Source organism: Theropithecus gelada, chromosome 4 (genome assembly GCF_003255815.1).
Source record: "Theropithecus gelada isolate Dixy chromosome 4, Tgel_1.0, whole genome shotgun sequence".
Taxonomy (NCBI): Eukaryota; Metazoa; Chordata; class Mammalia; order Primates; family Cercopithecidae; genus Theropithecus; species Theropithecus gelada.
In genome coordinates, this window is record NC_037671.1 from 96,201,391 (window position 1) to 96,226,743 (window position 25,353).

Sequence of the window (25,353 nt, forward strand, 5' to 3'; positions counted from 1 at the left end):
AAATTACAACTGGCTCTGGCCTTCTGTATTCCTATCCTATACTTTCACTCTTTCCCACAGCATTTACCGCCACACATTACACTATTTATTCATTTAGTGGTCTTCCTATGCCCCAACACTAGATTATTAGCTCTATGAGATCAAGTATTCTTGTTCTTCTATTCCACTAGTATCTCTCCAATGCCTATTAAAGTAGGTACTCAGTAACTTTTTTTAAATGAAGAAAATAATTCTCTCCTAAACTATCAAGTCTTTATTTCAAATCAAAGCCAAAGCCCACATATTTTGCTTTCTATTCATATACCATTTATCTTCAGCATCTTAGACAGCACTGAGTAAACTGATGCATTATTATTTTTGTTGACTGACTGGCAGTTGGGATGATGCATGTACACAAGGTAAGTTATATCATCTATTAATAACTACTTAGATTAAACTGATGGAATATCAATATTTATTTTCATAGACATTACAGTAGTTGGAAAACTGTTGTCCTGTCACAATTCTTTAATCTATCATTGTAAAGTCTTAATTATAGAAGTGTTATCAGAATTCAAAATCTTTTCAAATTTAAATCATTCAGTCTTTTACACAGTGCTTTAAGCTCAGTTTTCCTCGCACACTAGGATAAATGCTGGTTTCCATCTTAGGTTTTTAAAAGCATTATTTAAAAATAAATTAAATACCTTCAAATGAACTTCATTCATTTAAGTACATGGAGTTACCACACTAATCACTGTCTATTTCAATACTTCTTAACATACTTTGAGCAAAATACCCCCTTGAGAAGATAATGGTCTCGTCTTAGAAATGGCACATATGTACATATATTCAAATTCTTGCCTATAATTTCATGAGATCCAGAGTCCCCTAAAGCCTAAGGACATGTCTTTAGGTTAATAATCAAATTAAGTAAAAATTACAACTTAAAGTAGAATCTAGTAGAAATCAAAACAATATTCAATGTCATTCTGATCTCATCCTCTTGGGGTTGAAGTTGTATTTATTTTATATTCTTTTGCTCTTTTCACAAATTAACTTCATCTTATACCTATATACCTGCTCATACAATTCGAAAATAAACTACTTGAATCACACATAATCAAATGCTAGTTTACCTTCCAAAATATTACATGTATAAGAAAAGCTTATGTACATTCAATATTTTCAGGATAGAAAATTATCTTATTTTTAGCAAATCATCATTTAATTTTTAGTAATAAGTAATCCAAAATATCCCAATTTATTAATATGTAATTAGTTTCATCTTTCTGGCTGAAAAAATGTTTGCTATACAAGAGTTTGTTACTAAGAAAATAAACGAAAATACTGACAAAGAGTCTGCAAAAAGAGAAATTAGCAAATTAATAATTAATGCTGACCTGCAGCTGCATCCGCAAGTTGTGAGAAAGGCACTACCTGTGACATTCTCTGACTCTTCAAAAATGAAAAGAAATGTCTCCAAAGTGCACTGGCAACTGCAGCAAGGTGGCGCTCTTTAGCTGATAATGAAGACTGTACAAACAGGTCCACATTGTCCCTTTGAAGTTCCTGACACAATTGTTGATGCATACTCCTAAAAAGAAATAAAAATACAGCTAACATGCTTGACAAATGCTTACAAAAATCTTCTTAAAGTACATTTTGAGCTTTTTCCATTTATATCATATGAGAACCATTTTATATAATTAAAACCTTTATGCCAAGACATCATGCATTTCTGGTTGTTTGATGGATGAATGATGGCATATTAAGCATCATAAAGTTAATATTAATTACTAATGTCAACCATTAATTACATGCTTTTTAATATGTCAGATCCAAATGAGAAAGAGGCAGCTTCAGAGTGAAGGTCTGCATTTTGCAACTCACACATGACAAATGATTTTTACTTAAAATCTAGACATGAAAACAACTTTTGAAACCATTTTCTCCTGAGGGCTTTAGAACATGGATGTACCAAGAGGAAGGTAAGAGTATCTGGCTTTTGTGTGTTATTTTAAATTAAAATACTTTCCTTGTTTAGAAGACACAGGCCTTGTGTAGTAGACAAAACCATGCTAGATACAATCTTAGTACTTTGGTCCCAAAAGATTCATAATCATTCTCACTTGGTAGGCAATAATATACAATAACAAGTTACTCTTCATAAAATAATAAAACACAATTTGATATTGCCTCAAATTCTGTCTCATCATTTGCTCATCTTTGCTGATTAATTCAACCGAAAATTTAGGTATCTCTAGACCTTAATAGAAACTTGTGCAGGAAACTGAGGTTACCAAAGAGAGGGAAATAAGAGATCTTCTTAGTGATGTGAAATAGAAGGTATTTATGTTGTGCACCCACTGATAATATGATTGTTTAAAACTAAATGTGCAACCATGCTATTATTCCTGTTTCTGTTTATATTACTGCCAGATCAACTGAATAGACATAAATGCATGGATATCATCCTTATATCTGCTTTTTTTTTTTTTCCCAATTATACAGAAAGCAGCAAAAAACAACCAGTGGAAATGATGGAGAAGAATTCCTTTAACAGAGACAGCATTCCACTAAGAAAAATAAGTACTTTAAAAAAGATGTTGGATGTTTTTAAACAGTTTAGGGGAAGTGGATACATGAAAGAACTATACAAAATATAGAACTAGCACATGTATCTAAAGCAATTCCACAAAAAGATCAAGCTGGTTATAAGACCACATCTTAGAACATTTCACATAACTACCCAAGACTGAGTAAAAATTCTAAGTATAAATTGTGTAACATTAGAGCCTTCAGCCTCTTTACACTGGAATTCCTGGATAATTATGTGATGTTACTTAATACTACCTGAAATATTGAAAAAACAAGTGCACGAATGGCTGGGGAAAGAGTATACAGTAAGCAATTCTCATAAAAGCTAACCAAATATCTGCTACGTCCTCTCTGTAAAAACTTGCCTGAGACGCTTTCAACTTGAACTAGTGGCTAGAGAACCATTTCAGTTCCTTTATCTTAGAGTGAGATAAGTAACACACCACTAAAATCCATCTGGCAACTAACTCAACTGCCTATATCAACATAGCAAAGTTCAGAGCACATTTCTACACAGTGGAATCCGTGTAAAATAATACCACCATTTTTACTACCCTTTATAGCTTTTTCAAAGTATACTGGTTCCAAAAGACAATAAATATCTTATGGTACTTGAGCAGGATGGATTTTGCTCACCATTTCTAAAAAAGCCATTTTATTTACTAACTAAAACCTATTCCCTAGGAAGGAGTAACATTTCTGATTGACCTCTATGTATGTGCTAGAAATTCCTTAAATTAATTAAATTCTTTTAAAATCTGAACAACTCTATGAGATAGGTATCATTAATCTTCTTTATAGATGACGAAGCTAACAGTAGGAAAGCTAAATATGCCCAATGGCCACAAGGCTACAAAGGGCTAGCCCCATCATCTGAACTTAAATCTGACTCTGAAGCCCATTTTTCTTTTACACACTAAGACATGCACCCTTATGCACCTACACACACACAAGTTTTAAGAGAATTAAACATTGTTGATTATCTTCTCTTTTGACTTAGGTTAAAGAAATTTCACCTCAGCACTTTGGGGGGCCAGGGTGGGTGGATCACTTGAGGCCAGGAGTTCAAGACCAACCTGACCAACATGGTGAAACCCCATCCCTAATAAAAATACAAAAAAATTAGCCAGGCATGATGGTACACGCTTGTAATCCTAGCTACTCAGGAGGTAGGAGAATTGCTTGAACGCAGGAGGTGGAGGCTGCAGTTAGCCGAGATTGTACCACTGCACTCCAACTTGGGTGACAGAGCAAGACTGTCTCAAAAAATAAACAAACAAACAAAATAAAGGAATTTCAGAAAGCTTAAGAAAAGGGGCTGGAAAAGCCACATGTAGTTGTGTCTTTTGAAGGGCCAGGAGCAACACCAGAATTCTAACACTAGGAAAGACTACAAGAAGAGATGCTAGAAAACATGCATTCAAGGCAATAACGAGAAAGGCCAACAAATGTGAACCACCTTTGACCTCTCCAGAACAAAATTGTTGAGGTATGAGGGAGTGTAACTAGGAGCTAATGTGGGGATATGATTCAAAGTTCTGAATCCATTAGGTTTAAAAAAAAAAAAAAAAAAAAAAAGAAGGCCGAGTGCAGTGGCTTACGCCTGTAATCCCAGCATTTTGGGATGCTGAAGTGGGTGGATTGCCTGAGCTCAGGATTTCGAGACCAGCCTGGGCAACACGGTGAAACCCCATCTCTACTAAAAATACAAAAAATTAGCTGGGCGTGGTGACACGTGCCTGTAGTCCCAGCTTCTCGGGAGGCTGAGGCTGGAGGACTGCTTGAGGCAGAGGTTGCAGTGAGCTGAGACTGCACCACTGCACTCCAGTCTGGGCAACAGCGAGACACTGTCTCCAAAAAAAAAAAAAAAGAATATTTAATAAAAAAATAAATAAAACCATTGTGAGGTAAACAATTTTAAAGCCACCGATTACATTCTCCAAGGTTAAGTTAAAACAGCAAAGATAAGTTTCAATTAAGAGTACAACAATGACCCCAAACCACACTTGTTTTGGAAATGTGCACCCACTTAGTGTTTTTGGATTTGAAAAGAAGCTAATATCCCTGGGAATACGCAAAATGCTTTCTGCTCAATAGTTTGAACGTTCAAGCTTTTTCAGTCTGGATAAGAAGAATGATTACCTGCTATTTTTAAACCAGAACAAAGTTGTCTAAGACCTTACAATAATAATTTATTTAAACATAAAGAAATAAGTGACAAATACAGGAAATGCCAAGGGTGTACTGTAATGGAAGTCTGAAGGAAGAACCAAATTTCTGCACTATAACCAAAGAGCTAGAAATACCCTTTGCAGTCACTGGTAATTTTTAAAATCACATGTTTGGATCAGAAAACTAATTATACAGACTACTGAAAAATAAATGTATTATATTAGATGTGACCACTGCGTATCTGCTGAAGGTACATTTACAAAAATGCAAATATTAGAAGAAGCTTTGTCACTAGAGGTAACAATGTAAAAGAAAACACAAAACATATATAAAATATTATAAAGAATGTAATATAGTTCCGGGTGATGGCCGTTTTATGAAGCATTATCTACCTTCTTCAACACAAACGGTAGAAATATGAAAGTAGATTTTTTGCATAAAAGGAAAAATATGTGATTTCTTAAAAGGCATAACACAAGGATGTAGGATCTCCCAACACTTGGCAATTGTTTTATTTGAGTAAAGATAGATTTCACGTTAACATTAGTTTGGAAATATACACATGTGGAAATAAACACATGTAACTAGCCCTCTTATATTATACAAGATACAATATAATATAGTAGAAAAATAAATTTGCTGAATGTCAAGTTATTCAAATTGCAGCTCTCATGGTGGAAAAAACAGAAACGTCCAGCATTTATTGGTATTTACTATGAGACCAGCACCAGGCAAAGTGTTTTATAAGCATTGTTTCTCATCCTATGAGGTAGACATAATTATTATTCAAATCTTACATATGAGAAAATTGAGACAAAAGGAGTAACTATGCTGCATAATAAACATGGCTATTAGCATAGCTATCCAAAGCTGTGTGACTTTGGAAAAACAAGTAACCTCCCAACTCGCTGTTTTCTTTGGAGTCAAGAATAGGAACAATTGTTGTTATATCCACCTAACAGGGTTACTGTGAAGACCACATGAAATAATATTCTAAGCAGTTTTTAGAAGCCTATCATTACACTATATAAACACCCACATTTTCACATACCAATTATCTAGGTGTTCTTATGCTTCTATTTTAGCTCAGTTACCCTGCCTCATTTAGCTTTCCTCATTATCTTCAAGTATTTTCCTGATTCTTTCATCTGACTGCTCTTTTGCCCCACTTTCCAAGATTTCCTGTTTTTATCAGTCTGCTACTTCTTGCTTTGATTTCATATGTTCACTTATCCATTTTGCCCCCACCTCTCTACTCCCACACAGATACCTTAGGCCCACAGACACACAAATTTATTGAGGCATCTGTCATATGAGAGGCATGGAACCCTGTACCTGAAACTTCTACCTGCCAGTCTGGTCTCTCTGTTTCTGCTCCTCCCCAGTAACTTAGGAAGGCTTCTGGGAACACCTATTGGACCATTGCTTATAGTTATTGCTTCTAATCTTGGCATACCATTGTTTCTCCTGTAACTGTTATAGAATAAGGTATGACAACCTATATATTACTTTCCCGGTATTCACAGTTGTATATTAATTATTTCTAATACACGATGCCTCAAAGTTTAAGGAAAATTAAAATTGTCTATTGATGGGCTTTGCATCACATGGAAAAAGCATAATATAATAAATATGACCAGTAAGGATTAAAAGCAACAATTGAATTCCTCTTCTAACTCTACTGCAAACATGGTAACTTAAAAAAAATCTGTATTAGTGAAAAATATAATGGAAAGTTTTAGGTCAAAAAGTTGTTCCAAACCATTATGAGTAATTATTTTAAGTATCTTATTGATCTAACTGATGGAAAACTAAATGGGCATCAGGACACTCTATAACCATTTTTAGCTTCAGCTAAACTCACTAAAAAACCTTGGACACTGAATCCTCTTGTCATACTTGTTTGTATCTGTGAAACGGCTCACTCTGCCTTATTATCTAGGAAGAATATAACATAACTAAGGTAATGGCATTAGCCATTAGGAAAACAAAAAAACCCTGAAATTTAAACAGTGGAAGTTACCTGAAAAATCATCTAATCCAATCCTGTCTTCAAAAAATTGAGAAAAAACAACAAACAGCTTCTAGGTATGAAGAGACTTTTATAAAGCCTCAACTTGAGATAATGGTAGCTTCAATCCTGAGCCGCAATCCTGTGCATGCCCAAATTATCAGGGAGAAGCAATAAGCCAGAAACCAGGCTGGCAAGCAGCAATTCAAGCATACTTTGCAATGCCTCCATGTAACAGATGCCCCAGTACATCTGTGTGTCTGTGCATATGTGGAGGAGGGGTGAGTAGGTGGTAGATAGATGGACGGATGGATGGATGAATGAATGAATATGTGAAATCAAAGCAAAGAGTTTGTTGACTGTTTTGATGATAAAGCACAGCAGTGGTAATGATGCTTACCATCACATATAATTACAGAGAAAAATAAGGGTTCCTTGAGATGCAAGGAGAATTCTTCAAATGAACTCTTTTCTAAGACAGAAAAGATCAGCTTGTGACTCTGGAAAACTACTAAGCCTCAGTTTTTCATCTGTTAAATGGAAATAATGCCCTACTATCCTCTATGGAGCTGCTAAAGCATTAAGGTCACAGCATTTAGGTAAAAGTACTTTGTAGACAAGGCAAAATAATACGCACTTTCATTGACTGCAAGGCAAGACAATATGCATTACTGCTTCTAAATCCCAATAAACATGTTCTTAGATGCATTTGAGCATCACTAGAAAGATACAGAGACAGACATACTAGAGTATATATCCTATTTTGCCAATTAGCAGTTGGATGGTCATTTCCTCATCTGCTGCAAGAATTAAATAAGACGTATTCAATGAAGAGTAACTATTATTGTTGGCCAGAGAATTAAAAACTGTTTAATGATAATATATGCACTAACCCTATTCTAAGTGTTTGACCTTTAATAACGAATTTAATTTGTAGGTACTTTATTGTCCTCATTTTATAGACAAAGAATCTCAGTACAGAAAGGATAAGTAATTTGCTTGGGTCATGCTGTTAGTAAGCAGCAGAGCCAGGATTTGAACCCAAACAGTCTAGCTTCAATGCCCCAATTCATAATCACTATGCTACCGCTGCCTCAAATACCATTTTACTACACAGATAAATAATACATGTTCCAAATGTCACATTGCTGTATTCACTCATTCATATGTAAGTTCTTAATAAACGTAGTTATAAAGTAGTATAACAGCCAATCTCAGGTGATATACCAGATGCATACACATTAAAAGTTTAATACTTCTGGGGAGTGCCAGGCTCTATAGGAATTCCAAAGGTCAATGATGTGTGATAATTTAAAATTTTCCTATGCCCCACAATTGAGTTAATTTGCAAGACTGGGAAAGAACAACAAATCAGGAATCCAGTGATGAACCTAGCAAACCAGGCATGCCTATAATAATGCTGTCTTATATACAATAACGGAGGTGAAGTGCTTAAAATGAAGTTGCTTGCCCATGTTCCAGAAACAGTAACTAGCACTGGTATGAAAACACACCAGTAAAAAGTCATCAATTTTAGAATTTACCCTCATATTTTCATTAGTCTTGACTTTATAGATGATTATGAGTATAAAATTAGTTTTTTGATTATGTTTCACTGTATTTTACAACACAGTAGTAACAAGGATCCACTTCCTTTTTATTACTGTAAGTAGTTCCCAATGTTGACTACCACCAAAATCATCTGTACATCTTTCTACAAATACTAATGTCCTGGCCTCATTAAAGATCTTTCTGCATCTTCAGCATTGGGCCTAATCATAATATTTACTATTTGTTTTTAATTCCTGACGCAGTTGGCCTGAGGGTCTACATTCATTTGTTTATTTTTGAGACAGAGTCTTGCTCTGGTGCCAGGCTGGAGTGCAGAGGCGCCATCTCAGCTCACTGCAACCTCCACCTCCCAGGTTCAAGCAGTTCTCCTGCCTCAGCCTCCCGAGTAGCTGGAACTACAGGTGTGTGCCACCATGCCGCACTAATTTTTGTATTTTTAGTAAAGATGGGGTTTCACCATGTTGGCCACGATGGTCTCGATATCTTGACCTCAAGATTCGGCCACCTCAGCCTCCCAAAGTGCTGGGATTCGAGGTGTGAGCCACCGTGCCTGGCTGAAGGTCTACATTTCTATCAGGCAGATGCTGCTATCCCATGGTGGACCATATTGTGGGTAGTCACCTTCTTGGCTTTCCTCATCTAAAAAAAAAAGGGATAATAATAGTACCTAAAGAATTAAATTAATAAAGCTCAAACACTTAGAATAGATCTGGCATATGTATTTTCAATAAGCAATCTTTGATTTTTCTGATCAATAATTACTTCATTTATTGAATAGGCCCTATTTAATTCCTGCAACAGGTAAGGAAATGGCCATGCAACTAGCTGTTCATAGACTAAGTAACAAGATCGTACATAATTCTGTCATGGAGGAGGATTGAAAACTACTCCTTTATAGGTATAAGTGCAAAACAAAGTAAGATTGTTTTACCAATTCAGAGGAGAAAAACCTTTGGGGCGAAGCATAAGAAAATGGGCATGGAAGTGATTCTCAAAGGATAGGTAAGGAGTGGTTAGGTGAAAAGGAAGAAAGTAAAAACACAAAGGTATATAAAATCAAATCACTTACTCACTAATTCAACACATACAGCAAACTTTCTAAGCAGTAGGGTACAAAACGAGCAAACAAAGTCTCTGCCTTCTGGGAACTTATATTCTAATGAGAGACAGATAATTAAACATATAAACATGTAATACCTCAACTTGTGGTGAGCTTTATGTATAAAAAAGAAATCATAGTATGGGGATGATGACTGATAGAAGCTAATATTTCAAGTACAATGATCAGGAGACACCTTTTAAGAAGGTGACATTTGAGTAAAGACCTAAATAAGTAAGGGAGGGAAACACATAGGTATATGGGGAAGAACATTCCAATGAGAAGAAAAAGCAAGTGCAAAGGTGCTGGGCTTGGCACAGTTGGCAGGGTTCTAGATCACGTAAGATCTTGTAAGCCATATAAGGACTTTGGATAAAATCAAAGTGGATAATAAGCCACAAAAGCAGAAGGGTAATATAATTTACATCTTAAGAGGAATATATAAAAGAGCAAGGTGTTTGAAGAATGAAAAAAAGTAACCACTTTGATTATAATGGAGAATTTTTATAGTAGCATTGGAAGGCAATAAATTTAAGAATAGAAATGGTGTTCCATTTGTTCAGTCATATGTTCTCTTCATTCACTTCAGAAGAAGTTACTCAGTGCTAGTCACTATGTCTGATGCTAGAATACAAAAATGGTTAATCCTGCTGTTAAAAGAAAAATCAAGACTTCATTCTTAAAGTGGTAAGAAGACACTGAAGGATTTTGAACTGGAGGGTGATATAATGAAAAAAGTGCTTTGGGAAAGATTAATCAGGTAATGGCAAACAGAATGGGTCAGAATAAGAACTGACTAAAGATAAAAGAGACTAATTAAGAAGCTTCTGTAAACATCCAGGTAAGAGCTAATGTGCAGTTTGAGTTACGTTATGAAGGAAAAAGCCAACATTAATTATTTCGCATTTTGTGAGGGAAAGGAAGGAGAAGCCTGTCATTGCCAAATTCTGGGGGAGAAAAACTGAAAGTTATGAGGGACAGTTAATTATAACAGGGGGATATAATTTGATATGAAAACAGAAAATTGAAGTAACACTATCAAAAATGTTTTCGGAAATCTGAACCTAGAGTCAAAGAGTACAATCAGACTCAAGAATCACTCTACCTAATAGTTCAGATCATCTTAATGAACATGTCAATGTCTGTTAACTGCATGAGGCATTGTATTAGATGTTATCAAATATAGTACTTCCTTTCAAAGAACGTACAGTTAAGTGCTGACACAGAGGTATGTAAACAGTATTATAATCCGCAAAACAACAGGGTTCAAAGGAGACTTCCTGGAGAAGACATGCCGTTACCTGTCATAGAAGTCATATTAGTTAACTGAAAAAATAATAGAGTTGCAGAAAGTTAAAATAATGAGTAAAGCATAGTGACATGAAATTGCATGACTTGCATGAAGGGATTCACAAACAGTGTGGTATTACTAGTACATGGTATTACCTTTGGTCAAGTGGCAGTAACTATAGTATTGATAAGGAACTGTAGTATTGATAAGGAACAACGTAACTATACATTTGTATAATGTAACTATAGTATTGATAAGGAACAGGTCATGGAGGATTACGTCATCTCAAAAAGTTAGAGCCACAAGTAAACAGTCTTTAAGGTAGCTGGAAATGAGAGAAAACCAACTTATATACCCAACATATATATTCCTTATGGTTTGTTTCCAGATAATCTAATGCTTATAAGGATTGCCTAATACATTTATACACTTAAACATCCTCTTTAACTGCACCACGCTAATGTTATAATGCTAGTTGTTTCTGAAATATTTTCATTAAAAAAACCCAACCTGATGAGTAGGTGCAGTGTGACTTTGTACATATACAAATCTATATAACTACTCATTACAACATACTACACATATATAGATATATATCTATACATTTGTATACCTATATCTATACATTTTGCCAGTGCTTGAGTGTTATCTTATGCTCTTATCTAATAAAAGTGAGCATGGGCAGATCTACCCATAAACATCAGTGCTGATCCATAAGCATCAGCTTCACCTCCAAGTGTCAACATTATGACCAACAAGTTATAGTCCTGAAGTTAACACACACACAAAGTCAAATAAAAATTTTCATGCTGGATGTTAAAATTTAAGTTTTACAGCATCACAAGATGCCTTCAAGGAAATGGTTGAGGGTAAAGGCCACAATTAAGGCTTGGGTACATCCTTTGGCATTGTAACTATAAGGAACTACAGACGTCATTGTAGGTTAGGAATTTCTAAAAGAACAGGAGAATGATCATCATCTGATTATGACAACTTGCACTACTTGTATTCAGTTACGGCTCCCATTTCCAGGAACTCATCCTCCAAATTTAATAGCAAATGTGTGGGTACAAGGTAATGGATGAAAGTAAAAGAGAGGGAGATTATGGCTGAATATGAAGCTCGTCAGTCTCCAAGTTTGTCTACTACCAGAGTATCATGTGGGTAGGACCACTAGTTAAGGTCGAAGATCTTTGTCCTTGGGGTTAAAGGCACTCAGAGGTGAGATCATCTCTGAAAACAATGTCACAACAAAATGTACATGCCTTATGAAGTATGTGAAGTTGTTATACTGTCTTTGGGATTTCAAATGCAATTATCTTCCTCTTCAAATGTAAATGGATAGGGTATAATGGAGTAAGCACACACGCAGTGGATCTTATCCAAAATGTTATGTATCAAATTATCATAGAAGAAAAAAGAACAGGGTCGGGCAGTGGCGGTGGGGGGAGGGGCAGTTAGGAACTGGTGACTAAAAAATAAAATTAGAATACAAGCAACAATCAAAGTGAACAGAATATTTATGGAATATGCCCTCATTTTCATTTTGGAAGAGACCACCAATCTATCTAACTTAGCAGCACTGGAGCCAATAATTACTGTGATATTAAGAATATCTCACAATCCTTTTCTTCCTCCTCTCAATCCTCCCCCACCCATCTCTAACTCTGTCTTGCTTTGGCTATTCCACCATTTGCTGAAAAACGTGTAATTTTTAAAACATGGCCACAAATTATCTGACACTTCTTGATTCTGAGAGATCTTGTGACTGATTTGACCAATAGAGCACAGCAGACATGATACTATGTGGCTATAAGGTTTGGTAATAAAAGGCCATAAAGTTTCTGCCTTGTTTGCTGGGAATACTCACTTTTAGAGCCCTGAAATGCCATGTAGGAACTCCAATGACCCTGAGAATACCCTGTTCGAGAGGCCACAGGCAGCATTCAGGTCAACAGTTCCAGCTAAGCTTGTCCACCAGCCATTCTAGCTTAGAAACTAGATGTGTTACTGAAGAAGAAGCCATCTAGGAACTGGATCCTCCAGCAGTTGTTCTAGTCTCGGCCTTTAAAGTTACTCACAGACATTGAATTAGAGTTACTTCCAGACATTGAATCATTCTAGCTGAGGCTCCAGACATGGTAGAGCAGATAAGAGCTGCCCTTGGCTTTTCAAAGTCCTGACCTACAGAATCTGTAAGCATAATAAAAGGTTTGCAGTTGTGGTGTTTTACCCACTATGTTATTACATAGTTTATTATGCTCTCAAGGGCATGTAAGAAGCACTATGTAGGAATTAGAGAATCAAAGATGAAAAAGATGCAGACCTGACCTAAAGGAATTCACACTTGGGAAGGCTGGGGTGGGAGGTGGGAGGAACAAAGAATTTTATTAGAAATATAACCAAAGGGTAGTATCTACAACAGTACAAAGGCAGACTAAGACAAAATAGCTGTTTTAAGTCTCCTAGAAGCCATTCCCAACAATCTAAGAAATTCTGGACTGGTTTTAAGACAAATGAATTTCAGAGATAAGGGTAATTTTAAGAAAAACTATTTTTCTACTTATCCAGCACAGAACACCTATATCAAACATATGCTGACACATTTTATGTATATTATCATATTTACTCTCAAACTTTATTCAGTTCTTGCTGCTTTCAAAAGTTTCATTTTAGATTTCCCTAGATGTACGGTATTATGTTTATGAACCTGTGGAGACCACCTTTTAAAGCTAATTAATAAAACTATCCTCTAAAAACTAGCTTAGCTCTCACTATCCCAGCAGTCTTTTTTGAAAACAGTAGTACACAGTCACTGCTACCCTCTAATGACAACTGCAGTCATTCTACCACATTTTACATGTGGTTAGTTGCTATATGCTATGTGGGGGAGTGTGTGTTGTTTCAAAAAAGAAATTTGGAGTCATTTTATTAAAAGTAAAGAGCCAAAGATTTTTGAGGTCAACTATTCCACAGTAAGTAAGCTAGGGCTGAATTCCATTTGCGAGCATTTTTCCTAATTGGTGATAATAAATTTTTATAAATAAAGGGTCTAATGGTAATGTTGACTGATTATTAACTACATCAACCCAAATGTTCCTGTCACAGTGAAATTTGCCCTATAATTTACCTTAATGGACTATGTGTATCAATAAATATTGAAAATGTCCAGTCTCTTCCCCCGACCCCCATTTAAATCAAATCCAATTCTATGTGAACATATTGTACCAATGTATAATTACAATAGCTAATGCACTGGAAAAAGTAGTGTACTTTGATAAATAATTTTTCTAAAACCTCTTAAGCATTCTGCATCTTCAATATTTCTCTCACACTCAAAAAATGCAGTAAATTATACAACCAGAAACTAGTGACCATTGCCAATTGTGTTAATGGATCTACAAACCTCATCATCAGCTCCAATAGTGACTTTTTTTTTTTTTTTTTTCAAAATTCAGTCAAGTAAAAGTCAAAAAGTACCTAGGGATATTTTAAAAAATGTTTCTTCACCAAAAGTATAACAAAACTCTAATGGAAATAACAGTCTGGTCACCACTGTAATATAGTGCTAAACCTGCAGTACATATATAATCTTTAGAAATCTGCAAACTCCTTGAAATTATGTGTAAAGTTTTGTGTATCCATAAATGTGTATAGCCCCATTCCCTTTCTCCTACTTTCTACCACTTTATAAATACCTCTAAGGACAAGCTGAATGCCTCCTCTCAATTTCTCTCCCTGACTCCCCTTCTGCCTTATTTTGATCTCCTCACTCTGTGCCTCTGTTGTACACAACAATCCAATTGTAACCTCATGTACGAAATGCACTAAGTTAGGAGGAATGCTTAATATGAATTCTATGTAGAAAAAGCAGTGACTAGTACATGTTTAAGATAAATTATGAAAATCATCAAAAAGTATAAGCTTGTTTAGAGTAATCTCACATTTAGCAGTAAATACATTTCTTAATTTTAAATTATGGTTTTCCAGATACATAGTTTCATACCACATATATTCCCTATAGAGATGCTACTTACCACTTTTACTGCAGTTCTTCAAAAGGGAGGAAAAGAGGAGGGGAAAAAGTTTTCCTAAAAGATTATCCACTGAGTCAATGATCTGTGGGGGTTTATTATAAAGCTCCATTATTAGGGCTGAGAGCCTCAAAGGCTTTTATTACAGCACTAATTTCTTTTTGCAAGGCTTCAGCAAATGAACTGATTTATCTGGTTCTGCATGCTTAGGGCTTGATACATGCTATTTGTACATGACAGGTTTCATCTGCGTAGCACCATTGATAACATTTATCTGCACATCAAAAAAGCTCATCTCCTGATGAAAAAAAAAAATCCATGAATATGCTGGGATAAGAAATGTTAAAGTGGTGAGTAAAAGATCTGTAATATCTCATAAAATGGAACAAAACTACAAAAAGATCACCAATTCAGTATGAATTTGCAACAGTGCTACAGGAGCAGATAAAATGTCAAAAAAGGAAGAACTGGAAAGATACCTACTTACACTGACAAAAGAGTAGGGCTTTGTTACCATCCTGTGAATTTTAACTAGAAATTGGAAAAAATAATTTACTTTCAAGTAAGACAAAGTTTCGTAAAGCTTTATGAACAAAGCAAAAGTAGTTCAAAATAAATCTTAAAACAGTACCCACTGTTTGTAACTGCCAGTAGAAATTAACCCCTAAAAGTTACTCTTATGGGAATAAAATGTTGAGATTGACTGCTGCTGTAGTTCAAATTTAAAAATCTTTCATAAAGCTTAAAGTCATTATAAGAAAGTAACTTTAGAAAACACAGAGAAAAAAAGATAACAAAAATGTAAACCTGCTTTCCTTTCAGAAACAATAATCAGCTTAAAACATCAGTGTAAAAGACTGTGAGAGGTGGACGCAGCCTACATATTTGAATAATAATGTAATAATAAAGCATTTCCAACAGATAATATATAATACATTCTTTTGAGAAAAGTCAGTGTTTTTCTTTATGGAGAAGGTATACACTGAGTTAAAGAGCTTGTTCCTATAATTTATGATCTTTCAGAACATGTGGTTACATTAGGCTTCAATCACTTCTTACTCTTACTCTTCCCAGCATTTGGTAATATAGACAGTGGAGCTAATTTTCTGTCATTCAGGAAGAACTGCTGGATCACTAAACTTGTATCATCATCACCTCTGAAACACAGTAAAAATCACTGTTAGAACCAACAGTTTATTAGATCGAACCCACCAATGACAATGTCAACTCTGCCTGGTCGTGTTAACAGGAAAATGTTTTACGAGTTCCACCACTGGGCATCAATTTAACTTCCAGCACCAGCTATGCTGTAAAACCGTGAATGTAATTTATATGGTGACCCACGTGTGTGGGAAGCAATATCTAGGTGAAACTTCTCACAGTCTGACAAAATGCTTTGATTTGCACCATTCAGATGATTGAGCAAAAAGAGTTTAAGCAATCACCACCAATAGCCTTTATCTCCAAATGCACTAAAAATTTATTACTCTATGAGTGCAATCTATTGCTTTAGAACCTAGATTGATAGAATAGAAATGATTGGATAAATATTACATTTTCAACTGGTACACATCTTGTCCATTAGGTTTAAATATTGGACAAGCTATGTGTTTATACATCAGTCTTAGTTGATTCCCTCACACAATACTTTTAGAACGCCTATAAATGTTTCCATAGTAACATTTTTGTGCTTACATATAGCTGAGGACACATGTTCACTGCCAATTAGGAGAAAGTAAACCAAGAGACCACTGTATTCTTCTCATAACAATATACCTTTGTCTTTTACTTAGCACTTAACACAGATGACAATATTTACGCATATTGTGCTGTGTACGAAACAACTGAGTAATCACTCAAGCTGGAAAGGACATAAATAGAGCTCACCCACCTATCCTAAATAACAGTTTACTATTCAGGTCTTCCTAGGAATTTTAAACTAGCATAGATTTCATACAGATGGCTTTTCCAGTAGCTACTTCTGTGCATTAACAGAAGGGTGTTTACCTGGCAACCTCTCTATCCACTTGCCTGAGATCATATACCTTTAAATATGGCAATGGATGTTTCAGATCTATATATATATATGGAGCAAAGTTGCCAAGATTGCTGCAACACAACTTTTAAATATCCTTTCTAGCATTATGGGAGGGATCCTACGCATATAATCTTCAATGCCTTTGGGCTCCTGAGCTACTACTACCTTAGCGTTGACTAATCTGATTAGCTCAGTACTACTTTCTACTATTTTCTAATTTGGTTTTATTAGATACTGTAAAGTAAATAATATTATCTACAGTTTGGTGATGAAAAAATGGACTCAGAGGTTAAATAATTTGACCACTAAGTAACAGAAATGGAATTATAACCCAGGTGTATCTGACTCCAAAACATTTTTCACTATAAACCATCTTTGTTCAAGATTTAACTGTAACAATCAAAATCTTACACTTGAAGGTTTAAAAGAGTACCTAGTAAAATAGTAAAATAAGACTAAAGCACACATAAATTATTTCTAAGAGGTGTATCTTTATAATACCCTTAATCACCAACCTTTGTTCATTAAAGAACTATACTACTAATCAAGGGATCATCAGGTAAGATGACTGCTGGTCATTAATGTTGGCAGTTGAGTTCTTTTCCTTAAGGTTTCCAGCCTTGTTTTTATGCATTTTGTTTGCCACATCAAAAAAATAATTGCTTTGTACAAAAAGGAGATAAAAACAAAAACTTACTACTTAGAAACACATCACCCATATTCCATATACAAAGCTTTTTGTTATTGCACCACTAGAAGAGACTTAAGCATTTAACTTGGAATGCCTAGCAAGATCTTTTAAGCTGTTTTTCTTATCTTGTTCTTCAAAATTCGAAACTAGAAAATCCCACTTGACTAACAAGGCAAAAAAAGGAGGTTGCCCCTTCTAGGGTTAACAGATGCTTTTTGTAAGATTTTAGGTAAGATTAACCTTTTGCTCACAACAGGACTGGTTATTTTATTTATTTATTTATTTTACTGTCTTTAACTCAGGTAAAAATCAATATAGAGCAAGACAAAGGGCTCTAGAGGGTCTGGCTACACCAGCTTTTGGTTTGGCTCCTGCACAATTCTACAACATGCTGAGGCTGGGAAGGATTAGCCTGCTTGTGTTGAGTAAACCGATGATACTCAATAAACAGTTTCTGTTGTAAACCCCTTAGGACGTGCAAAGCCACACTAGTTGGCAATAGACCAGATAAGCTGCAGAACCAGCTGTAATCTCATTTAGACCTGAGCTGATCCTCCTGTCCTTTCATTCCACAGGATCAAAGCAAACCACTGAGGAGGCAGCTGTATTATAGCAGCTCTGCTTGCTGGATGCAGCAAACATTTCATAAATTCCACTCCTTGAAGCAAGTCTCTACCTAATCTACCCAGAGCTGGGACAATCAATGAATTCCTGAATTCATTAGACTGATTATTACAGGGTAACCATTTTTTCTTTGGAGAAATATGATGATTGTATGCCAACTTTACAAAGCAGCTGATATTTCCGACCATCTCTTTTTTCTGGAAGGGCCTAAATTTTCCCCCACAATATTGAATAAAAGTGGTTTAAAACTACTTAGCTCATTATATTTAATGCAGATTAACAAGAAAACAATATATGATGCTAAATTTCTCCAGCGGTAGTGGCTGACTACCACTTAAAGGCAGCCAAACTTTAATAGTGGCCCATACTTTCCATGTTCAATGACACAGTGAGGAATGCCAAACCCTACCATAACACAGCAACATAGATTAACTGACGCTCTGAAAAAATTTATAGAAAAAGTTTCTGTAGTTTACTAAAGAATATTATTTGGCAAGTATTTGTATTTTTTTAAAAAACAACAAAATTTTCAAAGTGTTCCAAACTGACAGTGTTAAGTATTTCAAAGTCAGTCAAGCGTTTCATCCCCGTGCTTCCCCTTCAATAGAACTGACATCTCAGTATCTAATGTTACTGGGAACTACTTTCAGTAGAAACCTAAATTTCAAGTTATGAATCTTCAGAAAACAGTTACCATCCCCATGGTTAAGATAACATTAACTGGATATATAATGGACACTGAAGAGGCAGGTATTAGGCATCATATCACAGATCACTCTAAATAGTGAACGTGAAAGAAATGAAATCCAAAACAATTGCACAGAGCTATACAACATTAGCATTTTTAAAGAATCAACTAGGGCCAGGCAGAGTGGCTCATGCTTGTAATCCCAACACTTTGGGAGGCCAAGGCAGGAGGATCACTTGAGCCCAGGAGTTTGAGACTAGCCTGGTCAATAAGTGAGACCCTACCTCTAAAAAACTTAGGTGGGGGATGGGGGTGGGCATGGTGGTGTGCACCTGTAGTCCCAGCTACTCAGGAGCCTGAAGTGAAAGGACCACTTGAGCCAGGGAGGTTTAGGCTGCAGTGAGCCTTGATCACGCCATTGCACTCCAGCCTAGGTTATGAAGTGAGACTCGGTGTCCAAAAAAACCCCCAAAACAAACAACAACAACAAAAACAACAACTATAATTATAATTTAATACTGAATGTCAATTGAGAGGAGCCTTAGAGAATATCCAGCCAGAGAGCTGGCAACTTTTTTCTTCTTTTTTAATATTTGTGCTTTGAGGGCCACATACAGTGTCACTATTTTTTTTTTTTTTTTTTTGAGATAGAGTCTTGCTCTGTTGCCCTGGCTGGAGTGTAGCAGCGCGATCTCAGCTCACTGCAACTTCCACCTCCCACGTTCACATCATTCTCCTGCCTTAGCCTCCCAAGTAGCTGGGACTATAGGTGCACACCACCATGCCTGGCTAATTTTTTGTGCTTTCAGTAGATGGGTTTTCACCATGTTAGCCAGGATGGTCTTGCTCTCCTGACCTCGTGATCTGCCCGTCTCGGCCTCCCAAAGTGCTGGCATTACAGGCGTGAGCCAACACGGTCGGCCACATATTGTTTTTTTAAGAGACAGGGTTAAGCATTTAAGTCTCACTATGTTGCCCAGACTAAGTTGCTGGGTCTACAGATGCAATGCCTGGCTCACATATTCCTCCTGTTGTTTTACAATTCTTTAAAAATGTAAAACATATCCTAAGCTCTACGGCTATACAATAATGGGCTATGGACAAGATTTGACCAACAGTGCCTTAGTATGCCAATCCTTTCTAGTCTAAACTACTCATTTTTCAGATGACACGACAAACTTTCAGGAACATGAATTGTTCTGCATAACTAAGCAGCAAGTGTCAGCATCAGAATTTAGATCTCCTGAGTCCCGCTGAGTCTCTCTACTGTTTCCTAACATTTATCCCAACACTGCTTTTCTTAGAAAATGGTGTGAAGATTCTACTATAATTCAGAAACACTTGAAAAACCAACAATGAAAAGCACAAAACAGTTTTAAAGAAGAATGCCTGTGACATGTCAATGCACACAGCATATAAAAATGACCACACATTAGCTGACCCAATCATTTCCAAGCTAACAAATGCTACATTATAATAATGATTCACCTTCCCTCCAATCCCTTCTTCAGACATAAAAGGGTCCCATTTAACATAATCACCTAATAACAGCAAAAGTGATAAATATGGAAACCTTAACTCTTCTGTTTGCAAAATCCAGATCTTTGTAATAATAACCCCACAATAGGAAACTGCAAAACTGTGTAATTATACTTTAATTGTATTGTGAGGTATGCATTAATCACAAAGTTTAAGTACCAAGGATAGAATTATAATAATTCTGTAAAACAAATTTAAGCTAGCTAAGTAGGTCAGAACCACTAACATGCAACAGGAGACCTCTGGGAATTTATCAGTTAATGGCTATTTATGTGCAAATGAGTGCCCTCCAACCCTCCAAAATCCTGTGTAGCTGAAGGGTATTTCTGTTAACCAGGAGCACTACTTAACTGCAGAGGCATAAATTAAAGCATTTTATTGAAATGATTTTTAATTTCTCTACTTTACTTTGCCACATTCCTTCCTACCTCTTTCGAGAAGCACAATTTATAGCACATATTTAACAAGGAAAAAAAAAAAAGGTAAAGGTTGCTGGAGAGTATTCAAAACTGATTTCTCCTGAACCTCGCATGTACACACACATTATACCTTCAGTAAAATTAAAGAAAAACATGTCTCACATTAAATTTAAAAACTTCAATATAAGCACTAAATTAACACGCTTTTTACAATGAACGATATAAGAAAACAAAATTCTGTTTTATGTTCGTATATTCTTATCCTACAGAAAACAAAGAAATTCAATGGTGTTTGTATCTATCATAATTCCTGCCCTGATAGTCAAACAATATACCTATCAAAGGTACACTTAGAGAAGTGGGGAAAGACTTTTCTTTTTGTTAAAAAGAAAGTCTCTAAGTGTCTCGTTTCTGATTCGCCTTAAAAGAAAATGAAACATTTGGATGTTTTTTGAAAGGGGTAAAAGAAAGGCAGAATACAAATTTTCAATATGATCTAAATATGGCTAAAAGAGATACTAAACGCCCATCATAAGGACCATATCAAATTTACTCAGTACAAAGGTGGCATAAAGCTAAGTACTGTCCAATGTTTAGATTTTAGGTAGAATAACAGTTATCTAAAATTACTGTTTTTAACGATTTAATATAGTGGCAATTTAAAAGTTTTAAATTATGTTAACACTCCCTTGGAGCTCTTTCTTTCCCATCATTAACTGAAACAAAATATAACTTAACGCTAAGTTAAAGATAAGTAAAGACCAAATTAATCATATAACATCTTTAAAATTGTAACACTTTTTAATGTAGTGAAACCTCAGCACTTTAAGCTACAGTCAAAAAACTAAAACGTTTGTGAGAATTCTCTATTTTTAATATACAGGTAATAAAATTTTGCGGTAAACCCTTTTTCAAAAAGATTTTAATGTTCCACTCACTTTTCCATAATTGAGTTTTCCAGAGTTGTAAGTAAATTATAGCAGAGCAAATGATTCTATCAAGTTTGCTTCTGATTAGTTTGCTCCATATCACTCCTGAATTCAGAGGGCAATAACTGAAGGAATCAAGTGCTCCTCTGGTCAACTGTGTTTGTACATGAAATAGGGAACAGAAGTCTCTGGCCTAATGCTGTGTGTTATACTTAAATATACAAAACATATAAGTCATAGGAATTAAGATACATTTCTGGCCTAAAAACATAATTTCATTACAACTATTTGTTTTTAAAAAAATTATCACATAAATGTAACCATCTGTTAAAGGCCATCACCCTATTTCAAAAAGAAACTCTCAGAAGCTGTAAAGCAAGGGCTCACTTGAGGCTCTCCTCTCTCTTTGGTCAGGGGAAATACTGTGGTCACATCAGTCTTCCAGTCACAGGAAGATTCTAAGTCAGATCTCTGTGTACCAAGCACTGCACTAAGGCTTAATTAACCTTGTTCATAAAAAATAGGACCTTCTCGTGCTGAAGAGACAATAGATACACAGTCAACTTGCTGAAGGAGTACAATTAAGAGGTATGTCTCATATTTGGACTATACCCTCCAAAATCTCTTAACATTACACATGAACTATGCAAGCATATGGAAGTCCTTGGAAATTTCCAACCTCTGCATTTATATGGCTGAAACTGAAGAAAGAATGAGATGATATTAAAGTGTTTTGATATCCTTAGGGTGACGAGATCAAGAGCACCAATGAGAGAAATCTTAGACCACAGGAACAGTGAAACATTTTATCAGTAGTTAAACATAAGTAAAAGATGTATTTAAGTATAAGAAGCTATTAGGTCTAAGCCACAATTCCTAAAATTTCCTAATTGCTGAAAATGCTGGTTAAATATTATTGCCTGACTACATACAGGACCAACCTGAGTCATCAGATCATTCCTTTCCTTTATTCCCTTTATCACTCAGTCCCAGTCATGACTTCAAAACTAATGTACTCTCCTACCTTTACGTATTTTTAAAAATTACTTTGGCATTTTTGTATTATTAGCCTTTATTACTACAATGATTTCCTACCTAGTTTCCTTGCTTAAAGTTCTCTTTCAATTCATTGGGCATATTACTGCCAGAACCATCTACATAATCATCATTCAACAGACACATCATGCACTTTTAGCTGGATACCTAAGTGCTGAAGTTATAATTATGAATAAGACAAATTCCCGGACCTCAGTAAGTACCAGTCTAGTGAAGGAGATATTTCAAGTGGTAAATGTTCTCGGTGATACAAACATGAACAGGGAAAACAAGGACAACACTTGCCTTCCTGGGGAACCTGGAAACACTTAACAGGGTAAACTGTATATTTTACTTACATTCGAAAGGAAATAAACCTTCCAGGCAGGAAAGAAATCAAAGAGTATTTCAAGCAGAGAGATTAAGGGAAAAGAAACAGGTAAGGTCTTTCTCTCAAGGATCTTATGATTCAGGGGGAGAGAACAACATATGGAGGGTATAAAGAACTGCTCTCATCACATCCCTCTACTTAAAACCTATAGTTCTTGCTTTCCTCCTCACCCAGGTCTATACTCTGGCCCTAACTTCAAAGTCCTTCATAATCTGGTATAACTTTCTACTGGCGCATGTATCCTCTGTATCCATCAGATTAGTTTATATTGCTACCTAAAAAACATTTCACCCGTCCCAACTTCCAGTTCTTAAGTCACTCTCCTGTTTTAGCATTTTTTTCCTCACTTCTCTTCTTCAACAACTTAGGTAACTGCACTCACATCCAACCTCTTTCAAGAGGCTCTCCCTATCCCTCCTCCTTCCTTACCACAGGTATAAATCCTACTTCTTCAATACCCAGTTCAAATGCCATCTATTTCAAAATATCTTTCCTAATTCTTTCTTTCCACCATTTTTCTTCTTACTCCTTCTGATGAATCCCCCAAATATCTTCAAATGTTCATTATTCATTAATTTTCACTTTACACTACACTGGTTATACACATGTATTATTTACTAAAAAAAAAAAAATTCCCCAAGAACAGAATCTAATCCTTATTGCACACAAACCAAAAAGCATTTTGCCCTAATAGCACTCAATAAGCATTACTGAATTCCTACAGCATCCCACTAATACTTTTTAACATTCTGTGTGCTATCATGTACTCCAACTAGAGAATATCTTGTGCTTTTCTCATATCCTATCTAGTACCAGTAAAAGAGTAAGTCCATACAAAGCACCCAAAAAATATTTGCCTGGGTACTCTTCTACCTTCAGTGAACTTAAGCTATCTACAATTACAACCAATTTATTTGTAATTTTCTCTTCAAATCTCTCCCCAACCCAAAGCAAAAGAAAATGAGAACTTGAACTGCTTAAGGTCTCTGACATACAAAAGGCCCTAAGCAAATATGCTGTTTAGTAATGAACTATGACATAGTTATTATATCTCTATCGAAAAAGATTTCTTGAATAACACAGCTATCTCAGTATTTTTGACTAAATTATTTAACTAATACATAACTAAAAATCACTATCAGCCAAAGTAAAATATTTGATAATATTTGTAGCACTATAAGTTGATGCTTAAGAAAAGTCTTTCCTATGTCATTTTTTTTTTTGGAATTTTATTTTATGCATGCTACATAAAGTGAGGAAAAGCAGCTCTATATAAGCAGAAAACTAAATAATGGTAATTTAGTAAAATTTAATTTAATCATGCTGGCAGTGTAAATCACATTTCCATTTCCTATATCAACTTTAAAGAGAAAAGCAAATTTGCTTAAAAATGTTAAAATATTCAATATATAATTGATATAATTAGAAACACTAAAGTAGTCTAATCCAATCCTTTATCCTTCAGATGAAAGAAGTAAAATATGGGGACCTGCCTGAGGTCCCACAGAGGTAGAGCTGAATTAGGTACAAAAAGGTCTTTCCATCACTTCACATCCAATCCTAATTTGCTTCTTCCTAAAAATCTTATATATCCCTAAACCAGTGGTTCTTGCTCCTAAAATAAATGTAAATACTGTATTAATGAATAACCAAGGAGATATACAAAGTGCTTAATATGCAAGATAATAAGTGAACATAACCAGGTATCAATTTTAACCCAGCTCCTTCACTTCGAATCTTTGTATTAAACATAAATAAAAGAACTAAAACAAACAACAGGGTGAATAAAGGATGCTCTAACTTCAGGGTTTCCAAAATAAATACTATAAAAAACAATAAGAGAAAGGATTCATTTATGTATATGAAATTTAATCTGACTCCTTCCCCCACAATCATTATTCCAATGAGAATAAATACATCTATCCAACATGTAAACAAGTTCATATATTTAAGTTATTCAAGTTCCTAGTGCCCACCAGTACATTCTAAATGACAAATTCAGAAAAGCATACCAAAAGACAAGACTTGACTGTATTAGTCTATATAGAAATCATGCAAAGATTGAACTCTGTTGTATTAGTCCATATAGAAATCACGGAAAGACTGAACTGTGTTGAATCTCTAAATTAGGCAAAATACACTTGCCTTCTGGGAAATAAGGGATATTTTGGTTACCTTTTCTCACAAAACTTCTACTGTAATATAATTCTGAAATAGCTGGACCATTAATTCAACCTAAT

At 35.3% G+C, this 25,353-nt stretch overlaps 1 protein-coding gene across 1 annotated transcript in view; it reads right to left on the bottom strand.

The window, feature by feature from the left end:
* MMS22L (MMS22 like, DNA repair protein) overlaps window positions 1–25,353 on the bottom strand; it is a 138,411-nt gene that overhangs the window by 39,931 nt on the left and 73,127 nt on the right. Inside the window, exon 15 of the mRNA XM_025382898.1 lies at window positions 1,383–1,576. Within this exon, the coding sequence (XP_025238683.1) occupies window positions 1,383–1,576 (194 nt within the window). The remainder of the gene's footprint in view (window positions 1–1,382; window positions 1,577–25,353) is intronic.